General features: G+C 36.9%; 6 protein-coding genes across 6 annotated transcripts; 5 read left to right on the plus strand and 1 right to left on the minus strand.

Annotated features, from left to right (window-relative positions):
• Positions 1–150: 150 nt before the first annotated feature.
• Positions 151–1,705, minus strand: LOC128878445 (28 kDa heat- and acid-stable phosphoprotein-like). The gene is made up of 5 exons (XM_054126652.1): positions 1,520–1,705; positions 1,282–1,379; positions 835–954; positions 638–768; positions 151–562 (listed from the first exon to the last, which is right to left on the minus strand). Exons 1-5 carry the CDS (start codon positions 1,527–1,529, stop codon positions 346–348), a joined length of 576 nt encoding a protein of 191 aa, XP_053982627.1. The 5' UTR covers positions 1,530–1,705; the 3' UTR covers positions 151–345.
• Positions 1,706–2,098: 393 nt separating this feature from the next.
• Positions 2,099–3,321, plus strand: LOC128878446 (60S ribosomal protein L32). The gene is made up of 4 exons (XM_054126653.1): positions 2,099–2,232; positions 2,455–2,579; positions 2,699–2,851; positions 3,121–3,321. The coding sequence occupies exons 2-4, from the start codon at positions 2,487–2,489 to the stop codon at positions 3,277–3,279; spliced, it is 405 nt and encodes a 134-aa protein (XP_053982628.1). The 5' UTR covers positions 2,099–2,232; positions 2,455–2,486; the 3' UTR covers positions 3,280–3,321.
• Positions 3,322–5,959: 2,638 nt separating this feature from the next.
• Positions 5,960–8,233, plus strand: LOC128878557 (odorant receptor 46a-like). Its single transcript, XM_054126844.1, has 4 exons — positions 5,960–6,509; positions 6,848–7,141; positions 7,476–7,680; positions 7,746–8,233. Exons 1-4 carry the CDS (start codon positions 6,148–6,150, stop codon positions 7,935–7,937), a joined length of 1,053 nt encoding a protein of 350 aa, XP_053982819.1. The 5' UTR covers positions 5,960–6,147; the 3' UTR covers positions 7,938–8,233.
• Positions 8,234–9,304: 1,071 nt separating this feature from the next.
• Positions 9,305–16,021, plus strand: LOC128878559 (uncharacterized). The gene is made up of 9 exons (XM_054126845.1): positions 9,305–9,758; positions 9,997–10,335; positions 10,786–10,987; positions 11,061–11,216; positions 12,958–13,325; positions 13,532–13,873; positions 14,099–14,303; positions 14,390–14,545; positions 14,870–16,021. The coding sequence occupies exons 1-9, from the start codon at positions 9,373–9,375 to the stop codon at positions 14,921–14,923; spliced, it is 2,208 nt and encodes a 735-aa protein (XP_053982820.1). The 5' UTR covers positions 9,305–9,372; the 3' UTR covers positions 14,924–16,021.
• A 156-nt stretch (positions 16,022–16,177) lies between these two features.
• LOC128878560 (odorant receptor 94a-like) lies at positions 16,178–18,286 on the plus strand. The gene is made up of 5 exons (XM_054126846.1): positions 16,178–16,419; positions 16,972–17,310; positions 17,500–17,701; positions 17,774–17,929; positions 18,146–18,286. The coding sequence occupies exons 1-5, from the start codon at positions 16,178–16,180 to the stop codon at positions 18,197–18,199; spliced, it is 993 nt and encodes a 330-aa protein (XP_053982821.1). The 3' UTR covers positions 18,200–18,286.
• Positions 18,287–19,010: 724 nt separating this feature from the next.
• LOC128878561 (uncharacterized) lies at positions 19,011–24,197 on the plus strand. Its single transcript, XM_054126847.1, has 10 exons — positions 19,011–19,372; positions 19,662–20,045; positions 20,408–20,609; positions 20,675–20,830; positions 21,206–21,258; positions 22,390–22,620; positions 22,688–23,026; positions 23,103–23,304; positions 23,377–23,532; positions 23,900–24,197. Exons 1-10 carry the CDS (start codon positions 19,011–19,013, stop codon positions 23,954–23,956), a joined length of 2,142 nt encoding a protein of 713 aa, XP_053982822.1. The 3' UTR covers positions 23,957–24,197.
• The last annotated feature ends 132 nt before the right edge of the window (positions 24,198–24,329 follow it).

Raw genomic sequence — 24,329 nt, forward strand, 5'->3', positions numbered from 1 at the left:
AGTTTATTCAAATTTACTTTATAGAAACGTTTTTCATGTATTCTTATGTTTGTTTTAAATCGCACGTAAAATTAAATATACCGTTAGTTTCTATTTTTCTTCGTCGATCCGAAGACGATAGTGGAGTATAGGATAAGTAAGGAGACATAATTACAGTTTTAATTCAATTACTATAATAATTGTATTTATACAAACAAGGACATCTTCATCGAACGCATATTACAAATGCGTAAATTGATTTAATCAAATAGTATCAATATGAAAGTAGAGTTCGAACTGCTTGTAGTGTTAATGTAATAGTAGCAGCGATGTAAAGTATTTGTAATTGATTCAAATTTGATCGTCCTAGGATTTTTTGCCGAGTGCTTTTTGCGTAAGTTCCGTTTTCTTCTGCTGAGCGAGTTCCTTCTGCTTCTTTTCCACTTCGCGTTTTTTCGCCGCCTCCTCTCGTTGTTGTTTAATTATAGCTAATCGTGCTAGATCTGCGCGAGCTTCATCGGTTTTACCTGCCGCGTGCAGTTTTTGATAGTTAGCTTGTGCTCTCTGTCTTTCTAGTTGCTCTCTGAAAAATATAAATTTATTTGTTTGTAAAATGTATTGATTAGCTCAAGTGTTCAATTATATCTATCAATCTTACCGTTCCCTTCGAGATAATTCTGGTTTTCCAAAGTCTACAGACTTATTTAATTCTGATAATTTTTTTGTTTTTTTTTGTACCCTATTTGGATTTTCAACTTGGATTAAGTTTTCTACCCCTTTCGCCTTTCCCTGTAAATATTCAAGGATAAAACCCAAAGTTTCTAGATTATTAAAAAATCTTATGCATTAAGTTACCTCCGCTTTAGATTCCGATTCTGAGTCACTTTCACTATCTGTTTCCGAACCACTGTGCAGAGGACTTTTGGTTTCTTCGCCTCCTTCGTCGCTGGAACTCGCATCATCCCCTTTACATTTCTAAAAGGAACAATTTCATTGTAACCTTTAAGCACAAAGCATTCAATCCGTATTAATGAATCTTCATTTACCAGTTCCTTAAGTAATATAACATGTATGCAATATTTTCAAAGGGGCAAACGCGAGAGGAAAGCGACAAAATGGGTCATTTTAGGCCTCTACCGAGTGCTTTGGATTTTTAAGAATTTTTTTAAAGTCCTGTTCGGTCGCGTAAATGAAATTTGCACCAGCATAGAGTATCGTGCTCCATCAAGTGACAGTTCGACCTGACGTACTTAACAATAATATCTAAGCTGTCGTGCTGTCGGTTAACCTAAAAATACTGACTCTCATATGGAATTTTATTTCGTCCTGACGTCGCTGCTCCTCCAACTCCTCGGGGTTAGTAAAGTGACGACTTCGGCCTTTGTGACCGACAAATTTACCTGAAAAAAATCACATTTGATCTAATTCCGTTGTTCGAGGTCAAAAAGTACGAAAGTGCATGTTTCATCCGAGAAAAATGTGGTGGGGACGAGAAAGAAAAAATTTTTCAAAGGAAAACAATAATAATTTATGCGCTTACCGCGCGGCATTTTTTCGAAGCGAAGACTTGCAGCAGCCTAAATAATATTCTACGGAAATTTGAGCCGATAACGGTATCTTTCTTACTACGAAAGAACAATTTCGTTTGATGTCAGATCAACAGTGTTGATTCAACACTGCGCCGCTGCTGATTTCAACCAGGGACTGGACACTCCGACAGAAAAGTGGGGTCACTCCTTGTTTCGGGAGTCGTGTCACTTGTGGCGCTGATGTTAATTTCATTCTCACTCGTTACACCAAATATAAACAAATCTATTAATATACACTCCTTCTATCCTAGATATAGATAGTTAGAAATTCTGTTCTTTTCTTTTATTATCATGTTTACCTTTGATTTGCATTGCAGCATATATTTACTCATCGCTAAGTGGCTATTCATTTCATTGGAAACAATTTGAATCGTCAGGAGGAATTGACAATATTTTTTACATTCTTGGATAACTCATTTGTGCTGAGTATGTACTTTTAAATTTGCTTAGACAAACCCTAATCCATCCTAATCTGAAAATATAGAAATTCGACAAGAGATTTATCTCTATAAAACTATTCCGTGGTGATATTCCTTAAGACGCATGCGCACTGAGAATTGAGATCTAAAAAAGGCGCGAGAGTTTCGCCTCTATAAGAATAATCTGTGGTGTTATTACTCCTGGTTCAACATAACCTCTTCTGTCTGGTGCATAGTGAGGGACGGTATGTGATGTTGTGAGAAATCCATAATATTAATAAAAATCGTTTGAACAAAGTAGAATATATACGTAACAGATAAATTTAAAGAAATAAAGAAAGATGAAATTAATTATATTTTTCGAAAATTGTGTTACATCTCAGTGAAACAAATAAAACAATATGTGATGAAAATGTGTAGTGGTGTCATTGTGAATGAACTAATTTACTTTATTTTGATGATTTCAGTTCCAGTTTTCTAGCACCTAACAAAAATCACAATGGCTATTCGACCCGTGTACAGGCCGACAATTGTCAAGAAAAGAACTAAGAAGTTCATTCGTCATCAGAGTGATCGATACAGTAAACTAAAGGTATGATATTTACTATAATGTTTACAGTTATTTATCAGTCGTATTTTAAACCTTCTTTATTAAAGCTATCCTCAGTATTTATTGAATAATAATATGTTGTAAATGAAACAATATTTCAGAGAAACTGGCGTAAACCAAAAGGTATCGACAACAGAGTTCGTAGGCGCTTCAAGGGTCAATATTTGATGCCCAATATTGGTTATGGAAGCAACAAAAAAACACGCCACATGCTACCTACTGGTTTCAGGAAAGTCTTGGTACACAATGTTAAGGTAAGAACAACTAGTTGTTAAACTCTTACTCTGTTTCTTAACATTTTCAGCAATTACCTTTATATCCACATTTTAAAAAACTATTAAAAAATAAACATTTCTTGTACCTTTTATATGTATGAAAACGCATACTATTATTTACAAGATATTTCAGATAAAAGAACCTTTTTAATTTTACGAAAATATTTTGAAATGAAATAAAAGTAAAAGCAATATTTTATTTATCTATTCAATTACAATGAGATTTGTGTTTTTGTGTATGTTTGCAGGAATTAGAAGTTCTAATGATGCAAAACCGAAAATTCTGTGCCGAAATTGCTCATGGTGTAAGCAGTAAAAAACGTAAATCGATCGTTGAACGAGCACAACAACTTTCCATACGCGTGACAAATGCTAGTGCTAGATTACGTTCTCAAGAAAACGAATAAGATCACTTTCTTCTTTGATTTCTTAATAAACTATTTACAGTATGTTTGTCATTTCTATTATTTCTCTCCTGATCCTTATTCCTGAATCGTATTACTGAATCGAATTGTTCTATTTTTTGTTCTATTTTTTCCTATTGTTTTTCATAACGCGGTTTAAATTAAGCTGATTTACATTAATTTTGAGTTTCTTGTAACGCGGTAAGAACTTACTGTATATGTATACGATTAACCCATTTAGATCGTCGAAATTTTCGCATCTCTCTAGGAAGATCTCTTGCCGTTTTTTCAGCCATAAGTAGATGTAAGTTACAACTTGCAGACGCAAAAATCTTTTAAATTATATTACTAACAGGTGAGTTAACAGGTGAGTAAGGGAATCAACATTTTTTCGTGGTGACGTCAAGAGAAAAAACGGCTAATGTCCTCTATAACGAGATGTTATATGAACTCTGTCAAAAAAAACTTTTGGGAGAAAATTAAAAAATGCTCCCAGTCGAAGTCGGAACAGGTTGCTAGTGAAAAATAAATTGATTAATGTATTAATTTATACGAAAAATTTTTAAATTACTCAATAGTATCTACAAATGCTTCTAATGAATTTTAATTCAATTAAATAAAAAGAAATTCAAATTTCCCGCGTGAAATTAGTGTCGCCGCCTAGCAGTCAACAACTGAACTATTTTCGGAGTATGATCAGCGCCTCTATCGGGAAAACGCTCAAGTTTGTCCTTGAATAGTTCCCCTGTCAATAGTAGATGGAGCCATTTGTTTTTTTTAATTGTAAAATTAAGAGTACAGGGTTAAAAAATGATTCTCATTCATATTTTAATATTGCAATGATTGTTCATCTATTTGTTTTTGGATATATATATAAAAAAAATGTACAAATACCTCTGTCGCCCTCTATCGGTAAAACGCCCAAGTTTGTCACCGATCAGTTTTGATTGTTCACTGGTAGAATAATTTTTATATTTATATATAGTAAATAATCCCCGCATCGAAGACTCTGAAATTATTCATTCGTTCGTATATAGTCGTTGTAATAGTAACTCTTTTTCTGTTTTCATACACAGATATGCATTCATGATACAAGAAGAGTTTAAAGTGATCCTCACTACCCAGCTTGTAACGAGCACCCTGGTGGTGTGTTTTATCATGTACCAAATGTCGGTCACGTCCCCATCCAACCCGAAATTTGTGGGATTTGTCATATACATGGCCTGCATGATGACACAGATTTTTATATACTGCTGGTTCGGAAATGAATTGAAATTGAAGGTATTCGCGTGAAAAAGAAATCTATTTCTTTGCAACGTTCAGTTCCCGTACTCCTCTTCTTTTTCCTTTAAATCTTTCCATCATAACAGTCTTCATTTTTTAATCACAAAACTGATGACTTCTACCTCCTGATTTTTTCTATCTTTCTACATCGATGCTAATATTCTTTCTCCATTTTACGTTTGTAAAAGCAGAGCGTCGAACTCGCAGACACGATTTTCCATCTAGATTGGACGCATCTCGACAAGAACGCCAAGAATAGTTTAATAATCATCATGTTCAGAGCGATGAATCCAATCGAATTAACTTGCTCTTATGTAATCACGATGAACGTGGATACCTTCGTGGGGGTTGGTAAACAGTACACAGAATTTTAATCGAAAGCTATACGCCCCTTGTAACATGTACCTCACATTCTTTCCAGATCCTAAAAATGTCTTATTCGACGTACAACTTGCTAAAAGACGATAAACAGCGTAGACAATTCGAGTCTTTCAACTTAGATATAGTATGCGATTAAATAAATTTGTTATGTGATGAATTATATCTTTTGACATCATTTTTAAAATATGTACCTTATTATTTTAACCAAGAATAGCAAACAAAAAAATTGATTTATTAACCTTTTCCAAATGTGCACGCAAAATGTGCATGTAATTATATAAGTAACACATATAATGTTATTTGATGGAGGCCGGATATATCTGGCGTTCGTACCGAAAGGGTTAAATCCATGTAAAGACTTAATAAACTTAATGGTCTGTTAAAAAGAGTATAATGTAATCGTTTGATTGAAACAAAACTTAGATTGCTTAGTAAAATTCTAGGGATAGTGTTGTATGTAGAACATGTCTAAATAAAATTGTTAATTATAATGTTGATTATATGCAGGCTCTCACGAAGCCAATATCTTTAAAGGATTTAAAGCTCTTATAAATCCAAATGCTCTCAAACTCTTGACTACTCACTGTTACACTCAGTTCTTTAGGCAAACAGTTATTTCAAACTAAAGAGAAACCGAAGTATGCCGATCGCAACCGATCATTTTTAAATGAACATTTTTCCTTTCTTTGCGGAAAGAAACTCTTAAACGTTCCATTCTTCCATTCATTTAAATTTCATAGAATTTATGATTGGTAGGTTCATTTCGAAGTTTCACCATGTACAGGAGATAATACTGCAAAAATGATAATAAAATGTCAAAAGATCCGACGTACTCATAAAAGTGTAATTCTATGATTTGTATTCATAATCCTATAGTCGCGATAACTATACGGTACGCGCACCGGAGGAGATGTACCCCTTGGGGACGGATATTCCCTTTCTCCCAAGGTATAGGAAACCTATTCACTTCCGTGGTCACTGTCGATCGACTTTTGGCATTTGCAATTCGCAACGAAATCGAGAAGGGTGTCTGGTCTCCACAAAAGAAGCACAATACATTTTCTACAAATGCTTTGTCGCGCAGACTATCGAGTTTTTTAAAGCACTACAAGAACGTTTCGACAATCGAATCTTTTCAAGACTGAAAGATTGAATAAACAAAAAATAAATAAAAACTGAGATTTGAAAGTGAAAAGTTTAGGAAAGATGCGTCTCATGCGATGGATATTTCGAATCCTAGTGGTGTGTGGCTGCTGGCGGCCGTCGTCTTGGACGACGCCGTTAAAAATGTTCCTGTACACCGTGTACAGAACCGTCATCTTGCTACTGGTTTACACCGTGACGTTTCTTCAATTCATGGACATAGTGCTGAACGTTCGAAATCAGGACGAGTTCAGCGATAATTTCTATATGTTGCTGGCGATGATTGTTTCTTGTCACAAACTCTACAGCTTGCTGAAGAGTCGCGACAGCATCCGTGCTTTGATCAGCATCCTCGAAAAGGAGCCTTTTCTACCGGGGAACGCCGAGGAAATTGGGATTCGGACGAGATTCGACAAAAGAGCCGAGTCAGTCTATTTAAGGATTACTCCCTTTTCTTACCAATAACTATTTTACAACAAATATTTTATTTTTTACATGAATATCCGCAGTCTACTCATCACTGATGGTGATGTTCTCCATTTATAATAATTAATCATACCGATATCTGTAACTTTTAGAGCTTTCCATTCGTTAAAATCTTTCTACTTTCTGCTTAGCTTCAACATTTTATTAACAAATTTTCATTCCCTTGTTCATGCCATCAACTTACACTAAATGTTAAATAAAAAATCATGTAATAGTGTAAATGAGCAATACTAGACTTAAAAATAGTACCTTGAATATTAAAATTTAATCATTGCAGATCGATTACCCTTCTGTACGCGGGTCTGGTCGAGGTAACAGTGCTCTCTATCTCGTGCGCTGCGCTGCTGACATCCGATAACATAGAGCTACCCTATCGAATGTGGCTACCTTGCAACTGTTCATCAACGTACTCGATGAGCCTCACTTATACTCAACAAGTTCTAGCATTGACAGCTGGATCGTTGTTGCACGTTGCCTGCGACGGTTTGATCTGCGGTCTGTTGACCCACACGTACAGCCAGATGGAGATACTCGGATGTCGTCTGAAAACGATTAAAAGAGGCGAGAATGAGTCTGTGAATTCGTGCGTACGTTATCACGACCATGTATACCGGTTGGTTCACAATAATGGCATGTTTGAATTGGTGGATGCAAATTTAATTCACTGGTGGAGGCCACATTTCTGTTTGCTAGTTAAATCAAGATGATTCATTGCTAGTTAATTAATCTACGATATTTTTTTTGATAAACCAATCAAATCGGGTCTACAGTGAATGAAGATCGCTTCATCGCTTGGAACCACTTTGATTTCGTTTGATTTATTCGAAAAAAAATCTCGTTTAATACATCTTCATCAATTTTGAATTCGAATGATGGATACATAAGATTCCCTTAACAAATTCTAGATTCGCTAGTATGATAAACACAGAGTTTCGAATGGTAATTTTCGTTCAATTCGCGGTGAGTACCTTAGAGGTGTGCTTCAACCTGTACCTCTTAACGACTATGAAAAGCGCCAACGCTCAGTATGTGAAAATAATACTGTATACTTCTTCCATGCTGACGCAGATTTTCGTTTATTGTTGGCACGGGGACGAAGTTAAGTCGAAGGTTCGTTCCGAGTATGAAAAAATTCAGTTTAGACACATTTTGTAACATACTCTTTCTCTCCTCAGAGCCTCGACATTTCTAACATGATTTTTCGAACTGACTGGACGTTCCTCGACAAGAACGCCAAAAGAGTTCTCTTGATGATCATGAGACGCGCGTCAGTGCCCATCGAATTTACCAGTATGCACATCGCGCATATGAATCTTGAAACTTTCGTGAGCGTTAGTATACATAATTTTTCATCGAGAAAAGAATAAATATAAATTTACTTGATATATACAGTACTTTGATTGAAAAGGGAAGGGACTATGTGCGACTGAACGCTGCAATTCACTGGAAACTTTTCTAATGAAAGATGTATTCCTCTTCTAAAAAAATGGTCAAAAAATTAGTCAACAGAGTACACCTGTAAGATATGTTTATTTCAGGTACTTAAAACTTCTTACTCGGCGTACAATGTTCTCCAACGAGGTCGGGGGTAGCTGAACGAACCGTGGCAGTTTTCAACCGTTAGAAAATCGAGAAGAGGAAGACAAGATGAAAAAGATGTCGAAGATACGCTAACATAATTGAAGTATAGGTATGGTACGTACGAATAAATATTATTGAAAACTGTCAAACCCCTTGGCAATGCAGAATAATTCGTCCGTTCTGCGATTTCATCCTTCCTCATTTAATTTCCAACGACCTCGATGATGCGCAACCTCGATGTGCAAAATTTTGTGAATCGTTCACAATAAAAGGAATTTTACTACAAAACCAAAAGAAAATTCTCTTATCAAAACACTTTTGTATTTCAATTACTTCACATAACAGAGATTCTATTACCTAAAATCAGATTGTTTCCTCTACACCGTTAAAGGTTCGTATTCCATGGCAATATGAGAACAATAAAGTAAGTCTGTCTTTACTCTACCTGCCAAATTAGTATTTATTACAGATACTTAAAGGTTCTTAACCGTCGTGCAACGTGCTTTCATGGTATGGAGTTTTCCTTATTTAACAAATGAATACTATGAGAAACTGTCAGCCGCGTGCTACCAACGAATAATTTTACCCTTCTTGAAAGTCACGAAGGTTCTCGAAGAACCACAATGTTCGACGTCCTTCAATTATTCACTTCATTTCCGCTTCACTGATGTCCACATAGTCTTATTCTTCGTTGACGATTTATATTTCATAGACTCTATCGCTACTTCGTCTATTCGCGAAGTCCGATGTCACGTGTGGTTGCAATGTAGAATAATGTTCAAAAACTGTAATAAAGAGACACGTTATTACTGAAAACATTATTCGATAAGTGTTGTCGTTTTCCGTAATAACATAGCTCGTGCATAAGAGGTAATCAGAAGGGTTCGTCCCTGGAAGAAGACTCGGGGGCGAGGGTGCAGAAAGAATATTGGTATCCTACAGTCGACGATGATACCTGAAACTCTGTCACGCGACGAGTGAACGAAGCTTTGTATTTACGAAACTCGTGTTTACGAAAATTGGTATTGCAAATACGTCTGTCAGCGATGCGTCATCACTTGATCTCGTCAGTGATCTCGTGATCTCGTCATCTCGTCTTTTTATAATTTTAAACGTAAATAATACACCTTCAGCGCGGCGTGGAGCACCTTCACGAAGTTGTAACGTATAAACGCTTTTTCGGGACTGATTAAATTAGTAATTTATGTTGTCCGGTGAAAAATGGAGAAATCACAAGAAGTGACGAAGCATGTATTGCAATATATACGTATATGTCTCGCTGTCTGCGGTTGTATGAGGCCAGCTTCATCGACGTCCTCTTCGAGGAGGATAATTTACGACGTTTACGCAATCGTCGTGTGGCTGATCGTGTACACCTTTACGCTCGTTCAGGTGTTAGATTTGATTATTAACGTCGACAATCAGGACGATTTCATCGACAATTTCTACGTGACGCTGGCCGCGTGCAATATATGCTTGAAAATGTGCCACCTCTCGTTCACTCAGAGGAATCTGAATTTTTTGATTAGCACACTGCAGAAGAAGCCCTTCGCTCCGACGAACGCCGAGGAAATGGAAATTCGAACGAGATTCGACAAAGTGACCGAGTAAGTCTGCTTCTACGGGGCCTCGTAATCCCCCGACGATGGGAGTTATGGCTTCCCTTGTTCGACCGTAAGAATGATAGCAACAAAAATGATCCGAGGCGATCTAGTCATTACAATCGATACAATGCGTTTCGTAAATATAGTTTCCTTCAACTATGAGTATGTAAACGGAAATGTTCGACGGCGTAAACGAAAGGAAACAACTTTATATAAAAAATTAATAACAATATGTTTACAGACGGAACGCGATTACCTACACGACCGTAATTGTTGGTTACTTTTTGTCGGTGCTCGTCTCGTCATTTTCCTTAGACTTCAAATACAAACGTTTATTGTATCGTGCCTGGCTACCGTACGACTACACCACTTGGTTATCGTTTACATTTACATACCTTCATCAAGTGGTGGGATTGACGTACATCTCGTTCGTCACCATTTCTTGCGACAGTCTGTTCAGTGGTCTCCTAATTCACATTAACTGCCTGTTCGAGATACTCGGCCATCGTCTGAAATCAATCGAGAGGGATGAGATCGACTCGGCAAACCGATGTGCTTATGTTCATGACCAAATATACAAGTTCGTCTCTTGTCTTCGTTCCTACAATTATTATTTGGGAATAATTAGTGGAATTGCATGAATTAGTAAGAGTAATGTGTAATTCCACGAGCCAATAACTCAACGGTAAAACTATGAATGACCAATTCATTGCGTTCCTATTCAAAATATTAGAATATATACATGAGAGCTTGAAAGAGGTTGAGCCAAAGTATTTCAGTATTTTTCAATATTTATCGTAAGGTCTATCCACAACTGAGTAATTTATTAAAAGATTGGTTTGGTAGTTTTAGTGTAAAAAATTCATTGCCATTAACTCTGGGCCTGTTATATTCTTCGATGAAGTACTCTTTTTTGTCGAATACGAGAAAAGAGCGAAGAAAAGTTGAAAAAGTTTTTATAAATATTATGTTACCATGCAATTCAAAGAGACCGATCGAAGGGACCAATATCTTCCTGAAACCATTGCAGATTCGCTAGTATGGTAAACAACCAGTTCAAGGTAATCACGTTCAGTCAGTCGGTGGTATGTATGTGTACGTTGTGTCTTAGTCTTTATGAAATAACGCAAAACGACATGGACTCGAAGATGATCGAATTGCTATTCTACACGTTCAACACGCTCGTCCAAATACTTTACTACTGCTGGTACGGAAACGAAGTCAAACTGAAGGTTCATTCGCATAATCAAAAAGAAATTTCTTTCTCGATCGAGCAGCTCAGATTTGACCCATTCTTATTCGTAGAGTCTCCAAGTTCCTGACATGGTATTCGAAAGTAACTGGAATTCTTTGGATATCAAGACTAGAAAGATTCTCTTGGTGATAATGATGCGTGCTACGGTGCCCATCGAGTTCTCTAGCTTTCACATCGTGACCATGAATATCAACACTTTCATGACGGTCAGTAGTTGAACAATATTGTGGTAGTTCTCGACAATTGTTCCTATGCGTCCTACAGAAATGAAAAATACTAAATTTATATCGTGTTACTGCGAGAAGAATATCAACATTTTATTTTCTAATAAAATAGATGAGATAATTCACACTTAGGAAATTCACCCTTTTCCCCTAAAAATTTCGTTGAATAACATTAATAATTGAAAAGATAATAACAGTTCTTTGCAACGAAAGTGGTCAGTTAACAATTAATGATCGAACGTACTATTTGTAACAGCTGATCAAATCTTCTTACTCAGCGTATAATCTGTTCCAATGAGGAATGCCGAAAATCAGTCCGAACTTTGTCCGATTTCCACTGCGTTCACAGAAGAAAACACACGAGGGAGGAATAACGAAATAATCGAAAACACTAGAAAAAATTGATTGAAGTATGTAGACTTCAATACGAGTGGTACAGGTAGCAATAAATACATAGTCAATAATACATAGTCAAATACAGTAATGGTTTCCCTGTCGACTAACACGCCTCTCGCACAATACCTTCCGTCGTGATTACTATACGCAACTTTAAAATATTCATCTCCCTTCCAAATACTGTCCGTCCATGAATGTACAACATATTCCCTGTTCAACCCCTAAATATACCCTTAACCTTCCGCTACTCGTTTCTATCATTAAAATGTCTCTTATTGATATTACGAGTGGAAAAGCAATACAGAGTAAAAAGAGGGAAGATTGTCGATGTATATGGAGAGGAACGAGTCTATTATTGAAGAACCAATTAAGCGAGTCGGGTGGACGCACCGTCGACAATTGTGATAATTATGTGGACGACAGACTGCTTTACAGGAGGTTGAACAAGAAATGCCGATATTCTATATGGTCTTCAGAGTTTTGAGAAACTCCGTCGAGTAAACAGCGCAACGAAAGAGTTGATCATTCTTCAACCCTGTTTACGCACTTTTGAGCACTCCGCAATGCCTAGCGCGAGGAACCACCTGCTTTTCCCCTAATCACGAACCTCGTGGCTATTTTAAGCTTGTTTAAAAAGCAAAGTGGACAAAGGCTAGTTGTGCATGAAAGAGTAGATTTAGTACTAGAGGTTCTCGAACATCGTCTGAAAAATGTTACGAAGGATGACAACTACTCGGTCGAGCAATGGTCTTTCAATTATTTATCTTCCTCCGTGCATTAAAAATGCTTCTTATACACAATTACACTTTCGTATCTTATATTATAAGAAATGCGACATCTGCCGTCTATATTTATTTCTCACGCAAAATGCAATCCTGAATAATACTGAAATGAGAAAATCAGTAAACAGCAAGCGAGGTAAAAATTGTGAATTGCGAATACCATTCGATAGGCCGCGGTGACATGAATAAGTAATTCGCGAAGCAGCATTCGTCGTCGTTACTATAATTATATGATCTGTGCATGCAAAGGGAGAACAGTTGAAAAAAATGTACTCTCCAGACGGTAACCAACGAATGTCGATATTCTATAAGCATCAGTGATACCTAGACTTTTGTCGAGCACAGTGCTTCTCGTATTCTCGTTTTCGATAGCATTCTTTTCGAATGTCCAATCAGTAAACTACAATACTGTATATATCAAACTATGCGACGAGTTAGTACAGTTTCAACTTGATTCGAAGAAACTGTACTGCTGTAAAATTATGGTCGTTATCGTCTGAGTCTTTGGTGTTGAATGCGTAAAAATTAGAAGAATTATTTTTTAATTGACGATGCGTATACTGCGATGGACGCTCACTATTCTAACAGCGTGTGGTTGTTTGCGACCGCGATCTTGGACATCGTCGCTGAAAAAGTTCTTGTACAATGTTTACACAGCTATGGTAATCCTTCTGATATACACCGTCCTGGGTTCTCAAGTTCTGGACATATTCTTCAACGTTGAGAACCAGGATGAGTTCAGTGAGAATTTCTACACGACCCTGGCGGTACTTATCGGCTGCTGCAAGATGTCCAGCTTTTTGCTGATTCGAAGTAACGTCGCGATTTTGATCGACACCCTCCAAAAGGAGCCTTTAATGCCACAGAACGACGAGGAATTCGATGTTCGCGCAAGATTTGAAAAACTGAACGAGTAAGTTGGTTCTACTTGATTCTCGATAATGATTAGTAACTATGGAAAAGGAACATTCTGGGGCACTAAAAGACTCGGGAATTGAAATTATTTCTTCGATTTTTACTGCGTATGCAAAAATTAGCTTAATTCTTTTGAATGCGGAGTATACTTAATTTGAATTGCAACAATTCCTATCATACTGATTAACGATGGTGTGTTCCCAGGTGGAATGCAATTGCTTACACGATTATGGTCGAATCCTGTGTGTTGTTCGGCTGGACAACGTCGCTCTTCAGAGATCTGAAACGGAGAAAATTGGCATACAGGGCGTGGATACCTTACGATTATGCTTCATCGTTTCCCTCGTTTACTGTTACTTACATGCATCAGTGTGTAGGTATGATTATCTGCTCGCTTCTGAACGTTGCCTACGACACTCTGATCAGCGGTCTGTTGATCCACACTTACTGCCAGTTAGATATATTTGGACATCGTCTGAAAAGTATCATTAAAGATGAAAACTACAGGGCTAAGCAGTGTGCTCGACTTCTTAATCACATATACAGGTTGGTGTGTCGAATATCGATTTAGAGACGAGCATTCGTTCACTATTCGTTTGATTAAATAAAAATTGCATCCTGAACTATAGAAAGAAATATTTCATGATCAACAAGTAGAAAATTCACTCTCCAATTGGATAAACATCATGCATAGATTATTATAAGAAAAGTGAAAATGAAGAATACCAAGGAAAAATTATCGTTCGATTTCTGTTTCTAAAATGTTTGCAGTTTCGCCAAAATGGTTAATAAAGCATTCAGGATAATTATGTGTACTCAGTTTCTGGCAAGCACCTCGGTCATGTGCTTCAACCTCTACCAATTAACGCAAAGACAATTAGTAGGCGCGAGACTGATCGAAACAATGTTCTACGCGTTCTGTATGCTTATGCAAATACTGCACTATTGTTGGTACGGGAACGAAGTCAAAGAGAAGGTTCGTCCTTGGGATGCGATTTTAATTCTAATATTTAAATATTCGATTAAATCACGACGATCTCATGCAATATATTTTCACTATAGAGCCTCGAGATTCCTAACATGATAATCGAAAGTAACTGGACGTCTTTGGATAACAATGCTAAAATGACTCTCCTGATGATCATGAAACGCGCGACGGTGCCCATCGAATTCACTAGCATTCACGTTGTGTCGATGAACCTCGAGTCTTTTACGGCCGTTAGTATGAAATAAAATTATCTTCTCATTAAATTAGAAGATCCAATTATCAATCTGAAGTTATTGCAACAATTCCATTGAAAAATGTGAAATCAAGTAAATTTTACACTACTAATTATAATATAACCACTTGGCGCTTTTAGATGTCTATTGAGATTTTGACAATTTTACATGTCTTTCAATTTTTATAACTCTCGTTAGAATCAACTGTTGAAACTCCGGAATGTTTCTGAAAATCATAGCTCGTCTATCTCACATATAACGGTTATTTGGTCGTGAAAGTAGTCTTAGAGTTCTTAAGTTAAACATATCTGTTTATTACAGCTGCTCAAGACGTCTTACTCGGCGTACAATTTGCTTCAACAAAGTATCGGATAACATCGTCGTCATTATCGAACGGTCTCTCAGTGCTGCTGTATAAAATAATTAACCGAGAATGGGAAGAAATATGTAGAGGATAATATTAAGTATGAATTCTAGTAAATTCTATTCGACACTGTTATTAGTAATGCTGAAGAATAACTTGCCTTCCCTATAAGTAATTGATATAATTATTACTATAATTTGTAACGAGCTTATATGCATACATACACGCACAGACATGTATTTGCATACCATACATGATTATTTATATATATTCATGTATTTATTCATTTTAATCGTATTATTTGTAGAATTAAGAAATGTACCATTCAAAGTATTCGCTGACACAATATAATGGTTCCTGTTTTTCGGACATCTACGTAAAAATATTAATACATAAATTTACCAATGTAATATTGACGTTCAAAAACAACATTTATGGAAGAAAGAAGAATTGGAAAAAATTGTAGTTCACCCTAATAGTTATTCACGGTGCAGCACGCATATCCTGCAAGAGCAATCGTAGACTTAACGAACTCGTCATTGTCGCGCAAACAATAGTCGATTGAAATTTGCCTGTATCTTTCTCAATTCACCCCTACCATGCTCGCTCTCTGACAATAAAAATAACATATCGTGGCATTGAAACATTCATCTTCCATTTTCCACGTAAAACGTTCGTAACGTTCGATTACCTCGTTAGTATTTTATGCTTCAAGGTATCGTCATCATGTTTTTTCACATTTTCTTTCGCGAAATATAAATAAGTAAATAACGTCAATGCGTCCTCTATCATTACGATAATCACGAAGTCAGTAAAATCGAAGGGAGGTTGATGAGACGGGATTAACATTTCCACGGGTGGAGAAGAAATGTCGATATTCTATAGACATCAGTAGTACCCAACCTTTGAACAGTTAAGTCATAGTCGTCGTGATTATGTGTTCTTTCAATTCGTATATCTCCAAAAAATTATAATTAGATGAAGCATTGAGGACGTAGAGCCTTCGTCAGTGTTATCGCGTAATCGTGTCTCGTGCAACAAAATGTTACCTCTACTCTTCTGAGAAGAAGACGACCGTGAAATTTACAAGTCGTCGCGATCACTGTGAAATTTCTAAGACTTTTGGATTTTCTGTAGAATGGATAATGCACATATTACGATGGGTGTTCATACTTCTTAGTTTGTGCGGTTGTTGGAGACCCTCTTTTTGTACGTCTCGGTCAAAAACGGTCTTCTACACTGTATACTCGGTCGTCGTGACGCTCATGCTACATAGTTTCCTGTTATCTACCATTTTGGACTTGGTTTTCAATGTTGATAACCAGAACGACTTCAGCGACAACGTCTACTTAACACTGGAGGTTTTCGCTGCCTGTTGGAAAATGAGCAGCTTGAAAATGTACCACGAAAATTACGCATTCCTGATGGACACTCTTGAACGGGAACCCCTGGCGCCAGCGAACGCTGACGAAATCGAGATTCGAACGAGATTCGACAAGATCGCGCAGTGAGTATGTGCTTGAATTTTTAAAAATATCTGTGTCGTTAACAAACAATTCTTTCGAACTGTATGACTCATCGGATCTCGCCCTTAGATGTTACGAGGGAGAAATAAATATTAACCTGTTAACTGGGGAATTTCTTGTACATAATTGCACTGTACAAGCGGATACATGTACCCACAGCGAGTGTTAGTGATAATTTATTTTCATTAGAAATCATAATCGTAAAGATTCTTATTTAAAAAATGATTTTGATTTCATTCTCATCATAAAAATAGTAGGAACAAATCAAAAACGAGATGGTATGTTATTTGTTATACCAATCTGCTTTGCATTCTTATTCTTACGAATAAAGTCTAAGTATCTTTCATTCCGAATAAAATTTACCCAACACTAAAAAGATATAGAAAATAAAAGATAAATGAAGAGTACGTGAAAAACTTTTAAACGCATCGTGTCTTCGTAATGATGATTGACACGTATATATTAGCTCTGATTGCCCAGCTAACAGGTTAATCGTGGGAATGCTTTACAGTTTGTCAGTAGTATTTTTGCAGAAGAAACACGAAAACCTACATGCTTTCTTTGGTAGCATGTGTTGGGAGTATGCTTGCAACGTCGATCTTCACGGACGTCAAAACAAGAAAATTGTCGTATCGAACATGGATACCCTACGATTACTCTTCGTCTCTTTGGTTTACTATTACTTACGTTTATTTAGTGATATGTATGGCGACCGTCGCGGTGATGAACGTATCCAGCGATAGTCTATTCAGCGGCCTATTGCTCCACACGTACAGCCTTTTCGAGATACTTGGACACCGTCTGAAAACCATCATAAATTATAGAAATGATTCGGTGAAACAGTGTGTTCGCCTTCACATCCACATATACAGGTTGGTCACTGACTTCTTCAGCAATTCGATTCTTTACAGTGAGAGGACTAAACTTTGTCAAATTTGTTTAGAAATCAATTTTTTCTTTTTGTTGTAGTTTTTAAAAGATATGCAATTTTAAGCGTGAAACAGTGAAGGTTTACTAGACAAGTTACAATCCCTTAAAAAAAAATTACTTTGCTATTCCAGATTCGCGATGATGGTGAACGAACAATTCAAATCAATCATCTTGATTCAGTTTCTGGTGAGCACGTTGATATTTTGCATCGAACTTTATCGTATGACGCAAAGAAGTGTCGACTCGAAATATATCGAAATGGTGGTCTATGGTACCTGTTCGCTCATGCAGATACTGTACTACTGTTGGTATGGCAACGAAGTCCAAGAGAAGGTTCCTTCACAAGTTATAGAATTTAATCTTCGATTCGAGCATCATAATTTTACGCAACATTTTGATTCGTAGAGCCTCACTATTCCTGAAATGATTATCGACAGTAACTGGGAGTCGTTGGACACCGACTCGAAAAAAACTCTTCTAATGATCATGAAACGTGCAACGATGCCCATCGAATTTAGTAGCTTTCACATTGCATCGATGAACCTTGCGTCCTTCATGGCTGTGAATATGAAATAAATATATTTGTCAATTAAATAGACACACATTTTTGATTCGAAAATTTATTTTGGCACTCTTATATAAAATTCATTCTTCATTAATATACTGTGGATTCTTATCCATTTATAGAAAATTTGAGTGTGCAAGAAACTACAAAATGCATACAGTAAGCAATAATATCATATATTCACATCTCTGATTCCTTTTTTTTTTTTATAGTTGTTCAAGACTTCCTACTCTGCTTACAACGTGCTACAACGAAGCGAAGAATAGACGAGACGTTTTCCATCCTTAAAAACGAAGAAGTCGTGGATGAAATGATAGGAGAAGCAATATAGACAATTGAAACCTGTATTAGTGAATGTAGAGTTCGCTGCTAGGTATGAATATTAATAAATTCTACTGGAAACTATTGATGTCGTAATGCTGGTGATACATTTCTTTTCGTTACACTTTTTTCCACTGTCGTCTGATTATGTAATATTCGACGACTGACTTTTACTTTCCTCTTTCCATTGAAACCGTTCAATGTCTTCTGATATTTTCTATCATTTTTTTACGCACAGCGAACAGAACACGCGAGCTAACGGTAACATCGCGAAAGTAGCGTTTACGAATAACCAAGGGATGTCATTACTGGAATAAATTATTAATCGGCCGCGCGCTCGTACTCTCCATTAATCCGCTAATCATATAGTTCGCGAACTCGAAGGGAAAGTATTGGGAGATGAGTTACTCCTTTGCATGTGGAGTAAAAATATTCTCGAGTCTTCAGTGATAACCAAACCACAGATTGAGAAGTACCTAAGTCGCAATGATGATAGTCTCTTTTTGTAGTTTCGTACCCAATGCTCTTACAGTTTCACACTTATTATACGCAAGAACGACGACATAGTGTTCTCTTTGTACAATATAATCATCCCTGTTCTCTTATCGCATGATCTTCCTGGAAAAATAAATTATTCGACATCCACATATCAAAGTTGTTAAGAAGGTAAGAGTATTTGAGCTTGCCATAAAACGCGGGGGCTCCGCGACTGTTCCTAATGATTACTCGGAGATAAGAATTTCTGTCGATTCGGCAATGCATATATTACGGTATATGTTAACGTATATGAGCGTGTGCGGTTGCTGGCGACCGCTTTCCTGGACGTCCGGACCCAAAAAGTTTCTCTACACCGCGTACATGGTCTTTTTGTTCCTGGTGATACACAGCTTCTTGTTATCTCTAATCTTGGATTTAGTTTTAACCGTTGACAATCCAGAAGATTTCAGCGATAATTTCTATCTGACAGCGGAGGTATTTGTCTCAAGCTGGAAAATGCGCAGCTTGATAAGGTACCGTGGGAAATTTGCGATTATAATGAACAACCTCGAGGAGGAATCCATGTTGCCGAGGAACGCGGACGAGGCCGAGATTAGGAAGAAATTCGACAACGTCGCGCAGTGAGTATGTGCTTCAATCATAATTAATTGTAACAGCATTAGTGGAGGTTACTTCAGTTTCCGACGATTATGTAATTATTAGACCGCGGATCTTTATGCAAAATAAAATCTTCGCGAATGTGCCTACAAAAATTGAACCCAAATAGGAATTTTTTTTACTCTGCAAATATTATAATATGAACTTTACTCTCAATATTTTTTATATTCTTGCATACTGCGTGCATTTTGTAGTTTCTTGCACATTCGAATTTTCTATAAATGCATAAAGATCCGTAGTCTAGTAATTATAATTACCCTGTACACAAGAAGAATACTCTACAAAGTGTATTTTCAGAAAGAACCTGATAGCCTACATACTTTCACTAACGTTCTGTGCAACGTGCATGGTTGCGACCTCGATCGGTTCCGACTTCAAAACGAGACAGCTAACGTACCGTTCGTGGATACCCTACGATTACTCTTCATTACTTTTGTTCACTGTCACGTACATTTATCAAGCTACAAGTTTAAGCGTCTGCTCGTTTTATAACATTGGCGCCGATTCTCTGTTCAGCAGTCTCTTGATTCACATATACTGTCAATTCGAGATTCTTGGACATCGTCTGAAATCCATCACAAAAGAGGGGAAAGTTTCGGCGAAGCTCTGTGCTAATCATCATAATCAGATATACCAGTAGGTTTTTATTTTGCTCAGCAAGTAGGAAGTTTATAAGGGGAGGATCGAAAATTGAATCGCACCTTTTTGACGAGTCGTAGCTATAGAATCAGTCGTGTAATTAAAAAAAAAATTTCATTATATTAAAAATTACCTGCTAACTTGTATTCTTAGCCTTTTCAGTCCTGAATTCTTTTCTTTTTTTATGAAAAACTCTCTGTCATGTAAACTTTTGTCTAAAGAATACAAAGATCAATTCTGGCCTGACGAACTTAAGCTGAGACTCGTTAAAAAATAACGTTTTCACAATCGATCCTCTTCAAATTTTGAGCAACAAAAGGAATTTTAACTAGTACTTCCGAATTTCTCCAATCTCGTAGACTCGCCACGAAGGTGAACGAGGAGTACAAAATGATAATATTAATTCAATTCCTGACGAGCACGTCGATTTTGTGCATCGAACTTTATCAACTGACCCAAAGAGAAGTGGATTCGAAGTATATAGTGTCGGTAGTCTACACGAGCTGCGCGCTTATGCAGTTATTGTACTACTGTTGGTATGGGAACGAAGTCCAACTGAAGGTTCCGTGTTGAGATAAAGAATTCAATAGAAACGTCGTGATGTTATATGGAATTTCCTCTCGTAGAGTCTCGAAGTTTCTGATATGGTAATGGAATGCAACTTGGAGTCTTTGGATAACAACTCTAAGAAGATTCTTCTAATGATTATGAAGCGTGCCATGGACCCTGTCGAATTCACGAGCCTTTATATTGTGAATGTGAATCTCGCGTCCTTTATGGCTGTAAGTATAAAATTATACCATTGATATACTTCTAAGCTACTCCTATAGTTCAAGTTAAATGTTGAAAGAGAAAAATGTTGAATAAGAAAACCTAATGTTTCATTGTTAATAATACGTAATTGTGAGAATTACCCGTGGTGAGAAATTTGTATAATACCAGAAGAACACTTGTATTTTATTATATCTTATTAAAATTAGAACAAACTCGTTTGCTATGCATTTCATTTTATGAACCAAGCTGAAGATCTCGTCTATATTTTTACAAAATGTTTGGAAGTGATAATTTAGACATAGAGAAACTAGAAATGCTGTACTTACGTTAAAAATTAATTTTCTTGCTAGTGTCCACAAATCTCACGTAATCCTTTATTCCAGTTGCTCAAGTTATCTTACTCGGCGTTTAATTTGCTAAAACAGGACAAAGAATAGCATCGTCACAGCTAGAAAACGCTCTGCGTTCAATCGTTCGAAATAAGAAGAAAGTAGAAGACTATTTGATTAAATGCTCACGAAATCCTTGTTGAAGTATGTACAACAAAATGTTAAGTATGAACGTCTATAAATTCTACTAAAATCTGTTGCGCTGAAGAATATTTTGCCTTTACCCTAACGCTTCACCCTTCCATCTGTTGGGAGAACTAGATATCCCCACGACAATCGTTAATCATGCATGTACCTGAAACAGGCTGGAGAATGCAAGAATAAATATCAGCCTATGTCTTTCAAACATTCATCCTCCGCTTTCCATTAAAAATTTCTCTCTCGAGTTTTCTGCTCCGGAGAATTTTTTGTCAGTATCTTCTACGGGATTTGTCGTCGACTTTTCTTACTTATTCCCTAAGTGATGGAAAACAACATACGGAATGCAAGGTAGCATTACGAATAGGAACGGCCGCGTCTTTCTTCTTGTAAAATATAAATGAGCGTGTCGCAATCTCCATCTTTATAATAATAGCGTAGCCCCTGAACTTGAGGGGGAACCAACTTATGAAGGTTCACTCTTTGGGTGGTAAATAAGAAATTCCGATATTCCACGGTCGCTAGTGCTACCTTAACCTTCGAAGGTAAAGCCATCCTGTTCTATATCGTAACTTCTGGTCAGAATATTCGAAATTTTGTAAACCATCTTAGCAACGAAGTCGTATAGGTCTACCTACAGTGTTCCCTTCGTCAATCTTCCTTTTATTTTATATTTTATTTGAGTGCTTAATCTGTCATCTGTCTAACATTGATTATTGGACCTGATCGTCCAGTTTTATGTTTTCTTCCTTAACGTTTGAATAAGCAAAGCTTGTGTCGTGGTAAGCTGGAAAATAACAGTGCAGGAGCTTAGAATGAAACAAACGTGACGATCGAATGCAAATTACCTTGCAATAACTTGTTATAGAATATTTCTAAATAAGACGGAGACTGATCGTATAGTCAACGATGCACTCAATGCGGACCATACTCACGCTGCTTGCAATGTGCGGTTGTTCACGGCCATCTTCTTGGACCACTCCGACCAAGAAGCTCCTGTACACCGTTTATACGTTCTTTTTGTTATTCGTGATGCATAGCCTCGTGGTAACTCAAATTTTAGACATAATGTTTAACGTCAACAGCCAGCAAGATTTCAGCGATAATTTCTACATGACGGCGGGGGTCTTCATAACGTGTTTCAAATTGTGTAATTTGCTGACGAGTCGCGAGAATTATGCGATTTTGATCGGGTCCCTGCAAAAGGAACCTTTCACGCCAAAGAACGACGATGAAATTGAAATTCAGACGAGGTTCGACAAATGGGCACAGTAAGTTTGTTTTTATGTTGTTAGAAATGTTCACCGATGTTTGTTGAACCCTAATTCCTTTTAACAGATGGAATGCTATTGTCTACACGACAATGATTGATTCGTGCCTAGTATGCCTGCTCACGGGGTCGATCTTCACGGGTTACAGAAATCGGAAACTAATGTACCGAGTCTGGCTGCCCTACAACTATTCCTCTTCCATTTTATTTACTATTACTTACGCTCATCAAGCTGCTGGTATGTCCATATGCGCGCTTGTCAACTCTGCCTACGACACTCTATTCAGTGGCCTATTGATTCATACGTACTGCATCTTCGAGATACTTGGATACCGTCTGAAAAATATTATAAAATATGGAGACAATTCGGCGAAGCAGTGCGCTCGTCTTCACAATTATATATACAAGTGGGTCTGGTATTTTTTTTCTACAAATTTCGAATGTGCGAAAAGAAAAAAGAATATTTTGACACACACTTTGCAGATTTGCCACGATGGCGAACAAGGAATTTAAAACAGTGGTACTTGCTCAGTTTATGATGAGCATGTTTTTGCTTTGCTTCGACCTTTATCAGTTAACGCAAAACGAGATGCAATCGGATTTTGTGTCGCTCGTGTTGTACACGTTCTGCACGATTATGCAAATATTGTACTACTGTTGGTATGGGAACGAAGTCAAAGTAAAGGTACGTTCCTGTAACGAGGAATGATATTTTCTATTAAATCAAGGCAATTTGTTACAACCTTTTCTACGATAGAGTCTCGAAATTCCTGAGATGATAATCGAAAGCAACTGGACGTCTTTGAGCAACGATGATAAGAAGATTCTCTTAATGATTATGAGACGAGCGAGGGTGCCTATCCAATTTTCCAGCGTAAAACTCGTCACTGTGGATCTAAATTCTTTTAAAACCGTAAGTATAGAATATTTTGGCCGAACCATCCTGAATAATTAACTCTAGCATGAAACTCAATTTTTTTAACTTAAATTTAGATCCTTTTAGAAACAAAACTGCAACATATTTTATAACGTAAGAAAATTAGATCACTTGAAAATTCTTCATTAAAAACAAAATATAATTTAGAACATACAAAAAATCAATTTTTTCAAAGATTCACACCAGAGCACTATCTTCATTCAAAAAGAAACGTGTCAACGATACGATACGAAATGCATAGCTTAGAGATTTAAGTAAAAATTAACCGTGTACCTTTTAAAGAAGTTAATAAGAGTTAATTGGCAAATAACAATGAAATCCACCAGTTACACATTTGTTCCAGATAGTGAAAACGTCTTACTCTGCGTTGAATGTGCTGCGAAACGGTAAAGCGGACTAGAAGACGCGTCTCGTATTTTTTTAACATTTATCTATCCCTCCGAGTGTATGTACCTTTTGAACAATTCAAAACATACGAGAAATGTGTACGAATGGTAATACATTTTATAAACAGTTGTTAACCCTTCGACATTGAAGAAAAATAACCTGCCTCTATAACGTCTCTCAACGACTACTTTCCCTTTCGCAATAAAAAATTACCTTTTAAAAATTGATTATCCATTTAATATTCACAATTCCTGACTTTGAGACGACAAGATAGCATTACGAAGGGTCGCGTCTTTACTCCAATAAAATATAAATAAGCGAGTCGTGCCGTCTCATTCCCCGATATATGAATAACGTAGCCCGTGAACTTGAGGGGGAAGCAAATC

Source organism: Hylaeus volcanicus, chromosome 6, assembly GCF_026283585.1.
Source record: "Hylaeus volcanicus isolate JK05 chromosome 6, UHH_iyHylVolc1.0_haploid, whole genome shotgun sequence".
Lineage (NCBI taxonomy): Eukaryota > Metazoa > Arthropoda > Insecta > Hymenoptera > Colletidae > Hylaeus > Hylaeus volcanicus.

Coding starts and splice junctions, on each gene's coding strand:
- LOC128878446 (XM_054126653.1), top strand. CDS start 2,487: ATGGCTATTCGACCCGTGTACAGGCCGACAATTGTCAAGAAAAGAACT. Junction 2,580..2,698: donor ATCGATACAGTAAACTAAAG/GTATGATATTTA, acceptor ACAATATTTCAG/AGAAACTGGCGTAAACCAAA. Junction 2,852..3,120: donor TCTTGGTACACAATGTTAAG/GTAAGAACAACT, acceptor GTATGTTTGCAG/GAATTAGAAGTTCTAATGAT.
- LOC128878559 (XM_054126845.1), top strand. CDS start 9,373: ATGGAGAAATCACAAGAAGTGACGAAGCATGTATTGCAATATATACGT. Junction 9,759..9,996: donor AGATTCGACAAAGTGACCGA/GTAAGTCTGCTT, acceptor ATATGTTTACAG/ACGGAACGCGATTACCTACA. Junction 10,336..10,785: donor GTTCATGACCAAATATACAA/GTTCGTCTCTTG, acceptor AAACCATTGCAG/ATTCGCTAGTATGGTAAACA.
- LOC128878445 (XM_054126652.1), bottom strand. Junction 955..1,281: donor AAATAAAATTCCATATGAGA/GTCAGTATTTTT, acceptor TGTTCCTTTTAG/AAATGTAAAGGGGATGATGC. Junction 769..834: donor AATCGGAATCTAAAGCGGAG/GTAACTTAATGC, acceptor GAATATTTACAG/GGAAAGGCGAAAGGGGTAGA.
- LOC128878561 (XM_054126847.1), top strand. CDS start 19,011: ATGCATATATTACGGTATATGTTAACGTATATGAGCGTGTGCGGTTGC. Junction 20,831..21,205: donor ATCTCGCGTCCTTTATGGCT/GTAAGTATAAAA, acceptor CCTTTATTCCAG/TTGCTCAAGTTATCTTACTC. Junction 23,305..23,376: donor GGAACGAAGTCAAAGTAAAG/GTACGTTCCTGT, acceptor TTTCTACGATAG/AGTCTCGAAATTCCTGAGAT.
- LOC128878557 (XM_054126844.1), top strand. CDS start 6,148: ATGCGTCTCATGCGATGGATATTTCGAATCCTAGTGGTGTGTGGCTGC. Junction 6,510..6,847: donor AGATTCGACAAAAGAGCCGA/GTCAGTCTATTT, acceptor TAATCATTGCAG/ATCGATTACCCTTCTGTACG. Junction 7,142..7,475: donor ATTAAAAGAGGCGAGAATGA/GTCTGTGAATTC, acceptor AACAAATTCTAG/ATTCGCTAGTATGATAAACA.
- LOC128878560 (XM_054126846.1), top strand. CDS start 16,178: ATGCTACATAGTTTCCTGTTATCTACCATTTTGGACTTGGTTTTCAAT. Junction 17,311..17,499: donor CTTCACATCCACATATACAG/GTTGGTCACTGA, acceptor TTGCTATTCCAG/ATTCGCGATGATGGTGAACG. Junction 17,930..18,145: donor ACCTTGCGTCCTTCATGGCT/GTGAATATGAAA, acceptor TTTTTTTTATAG/TTGTTCAAGACTTCCTACTC.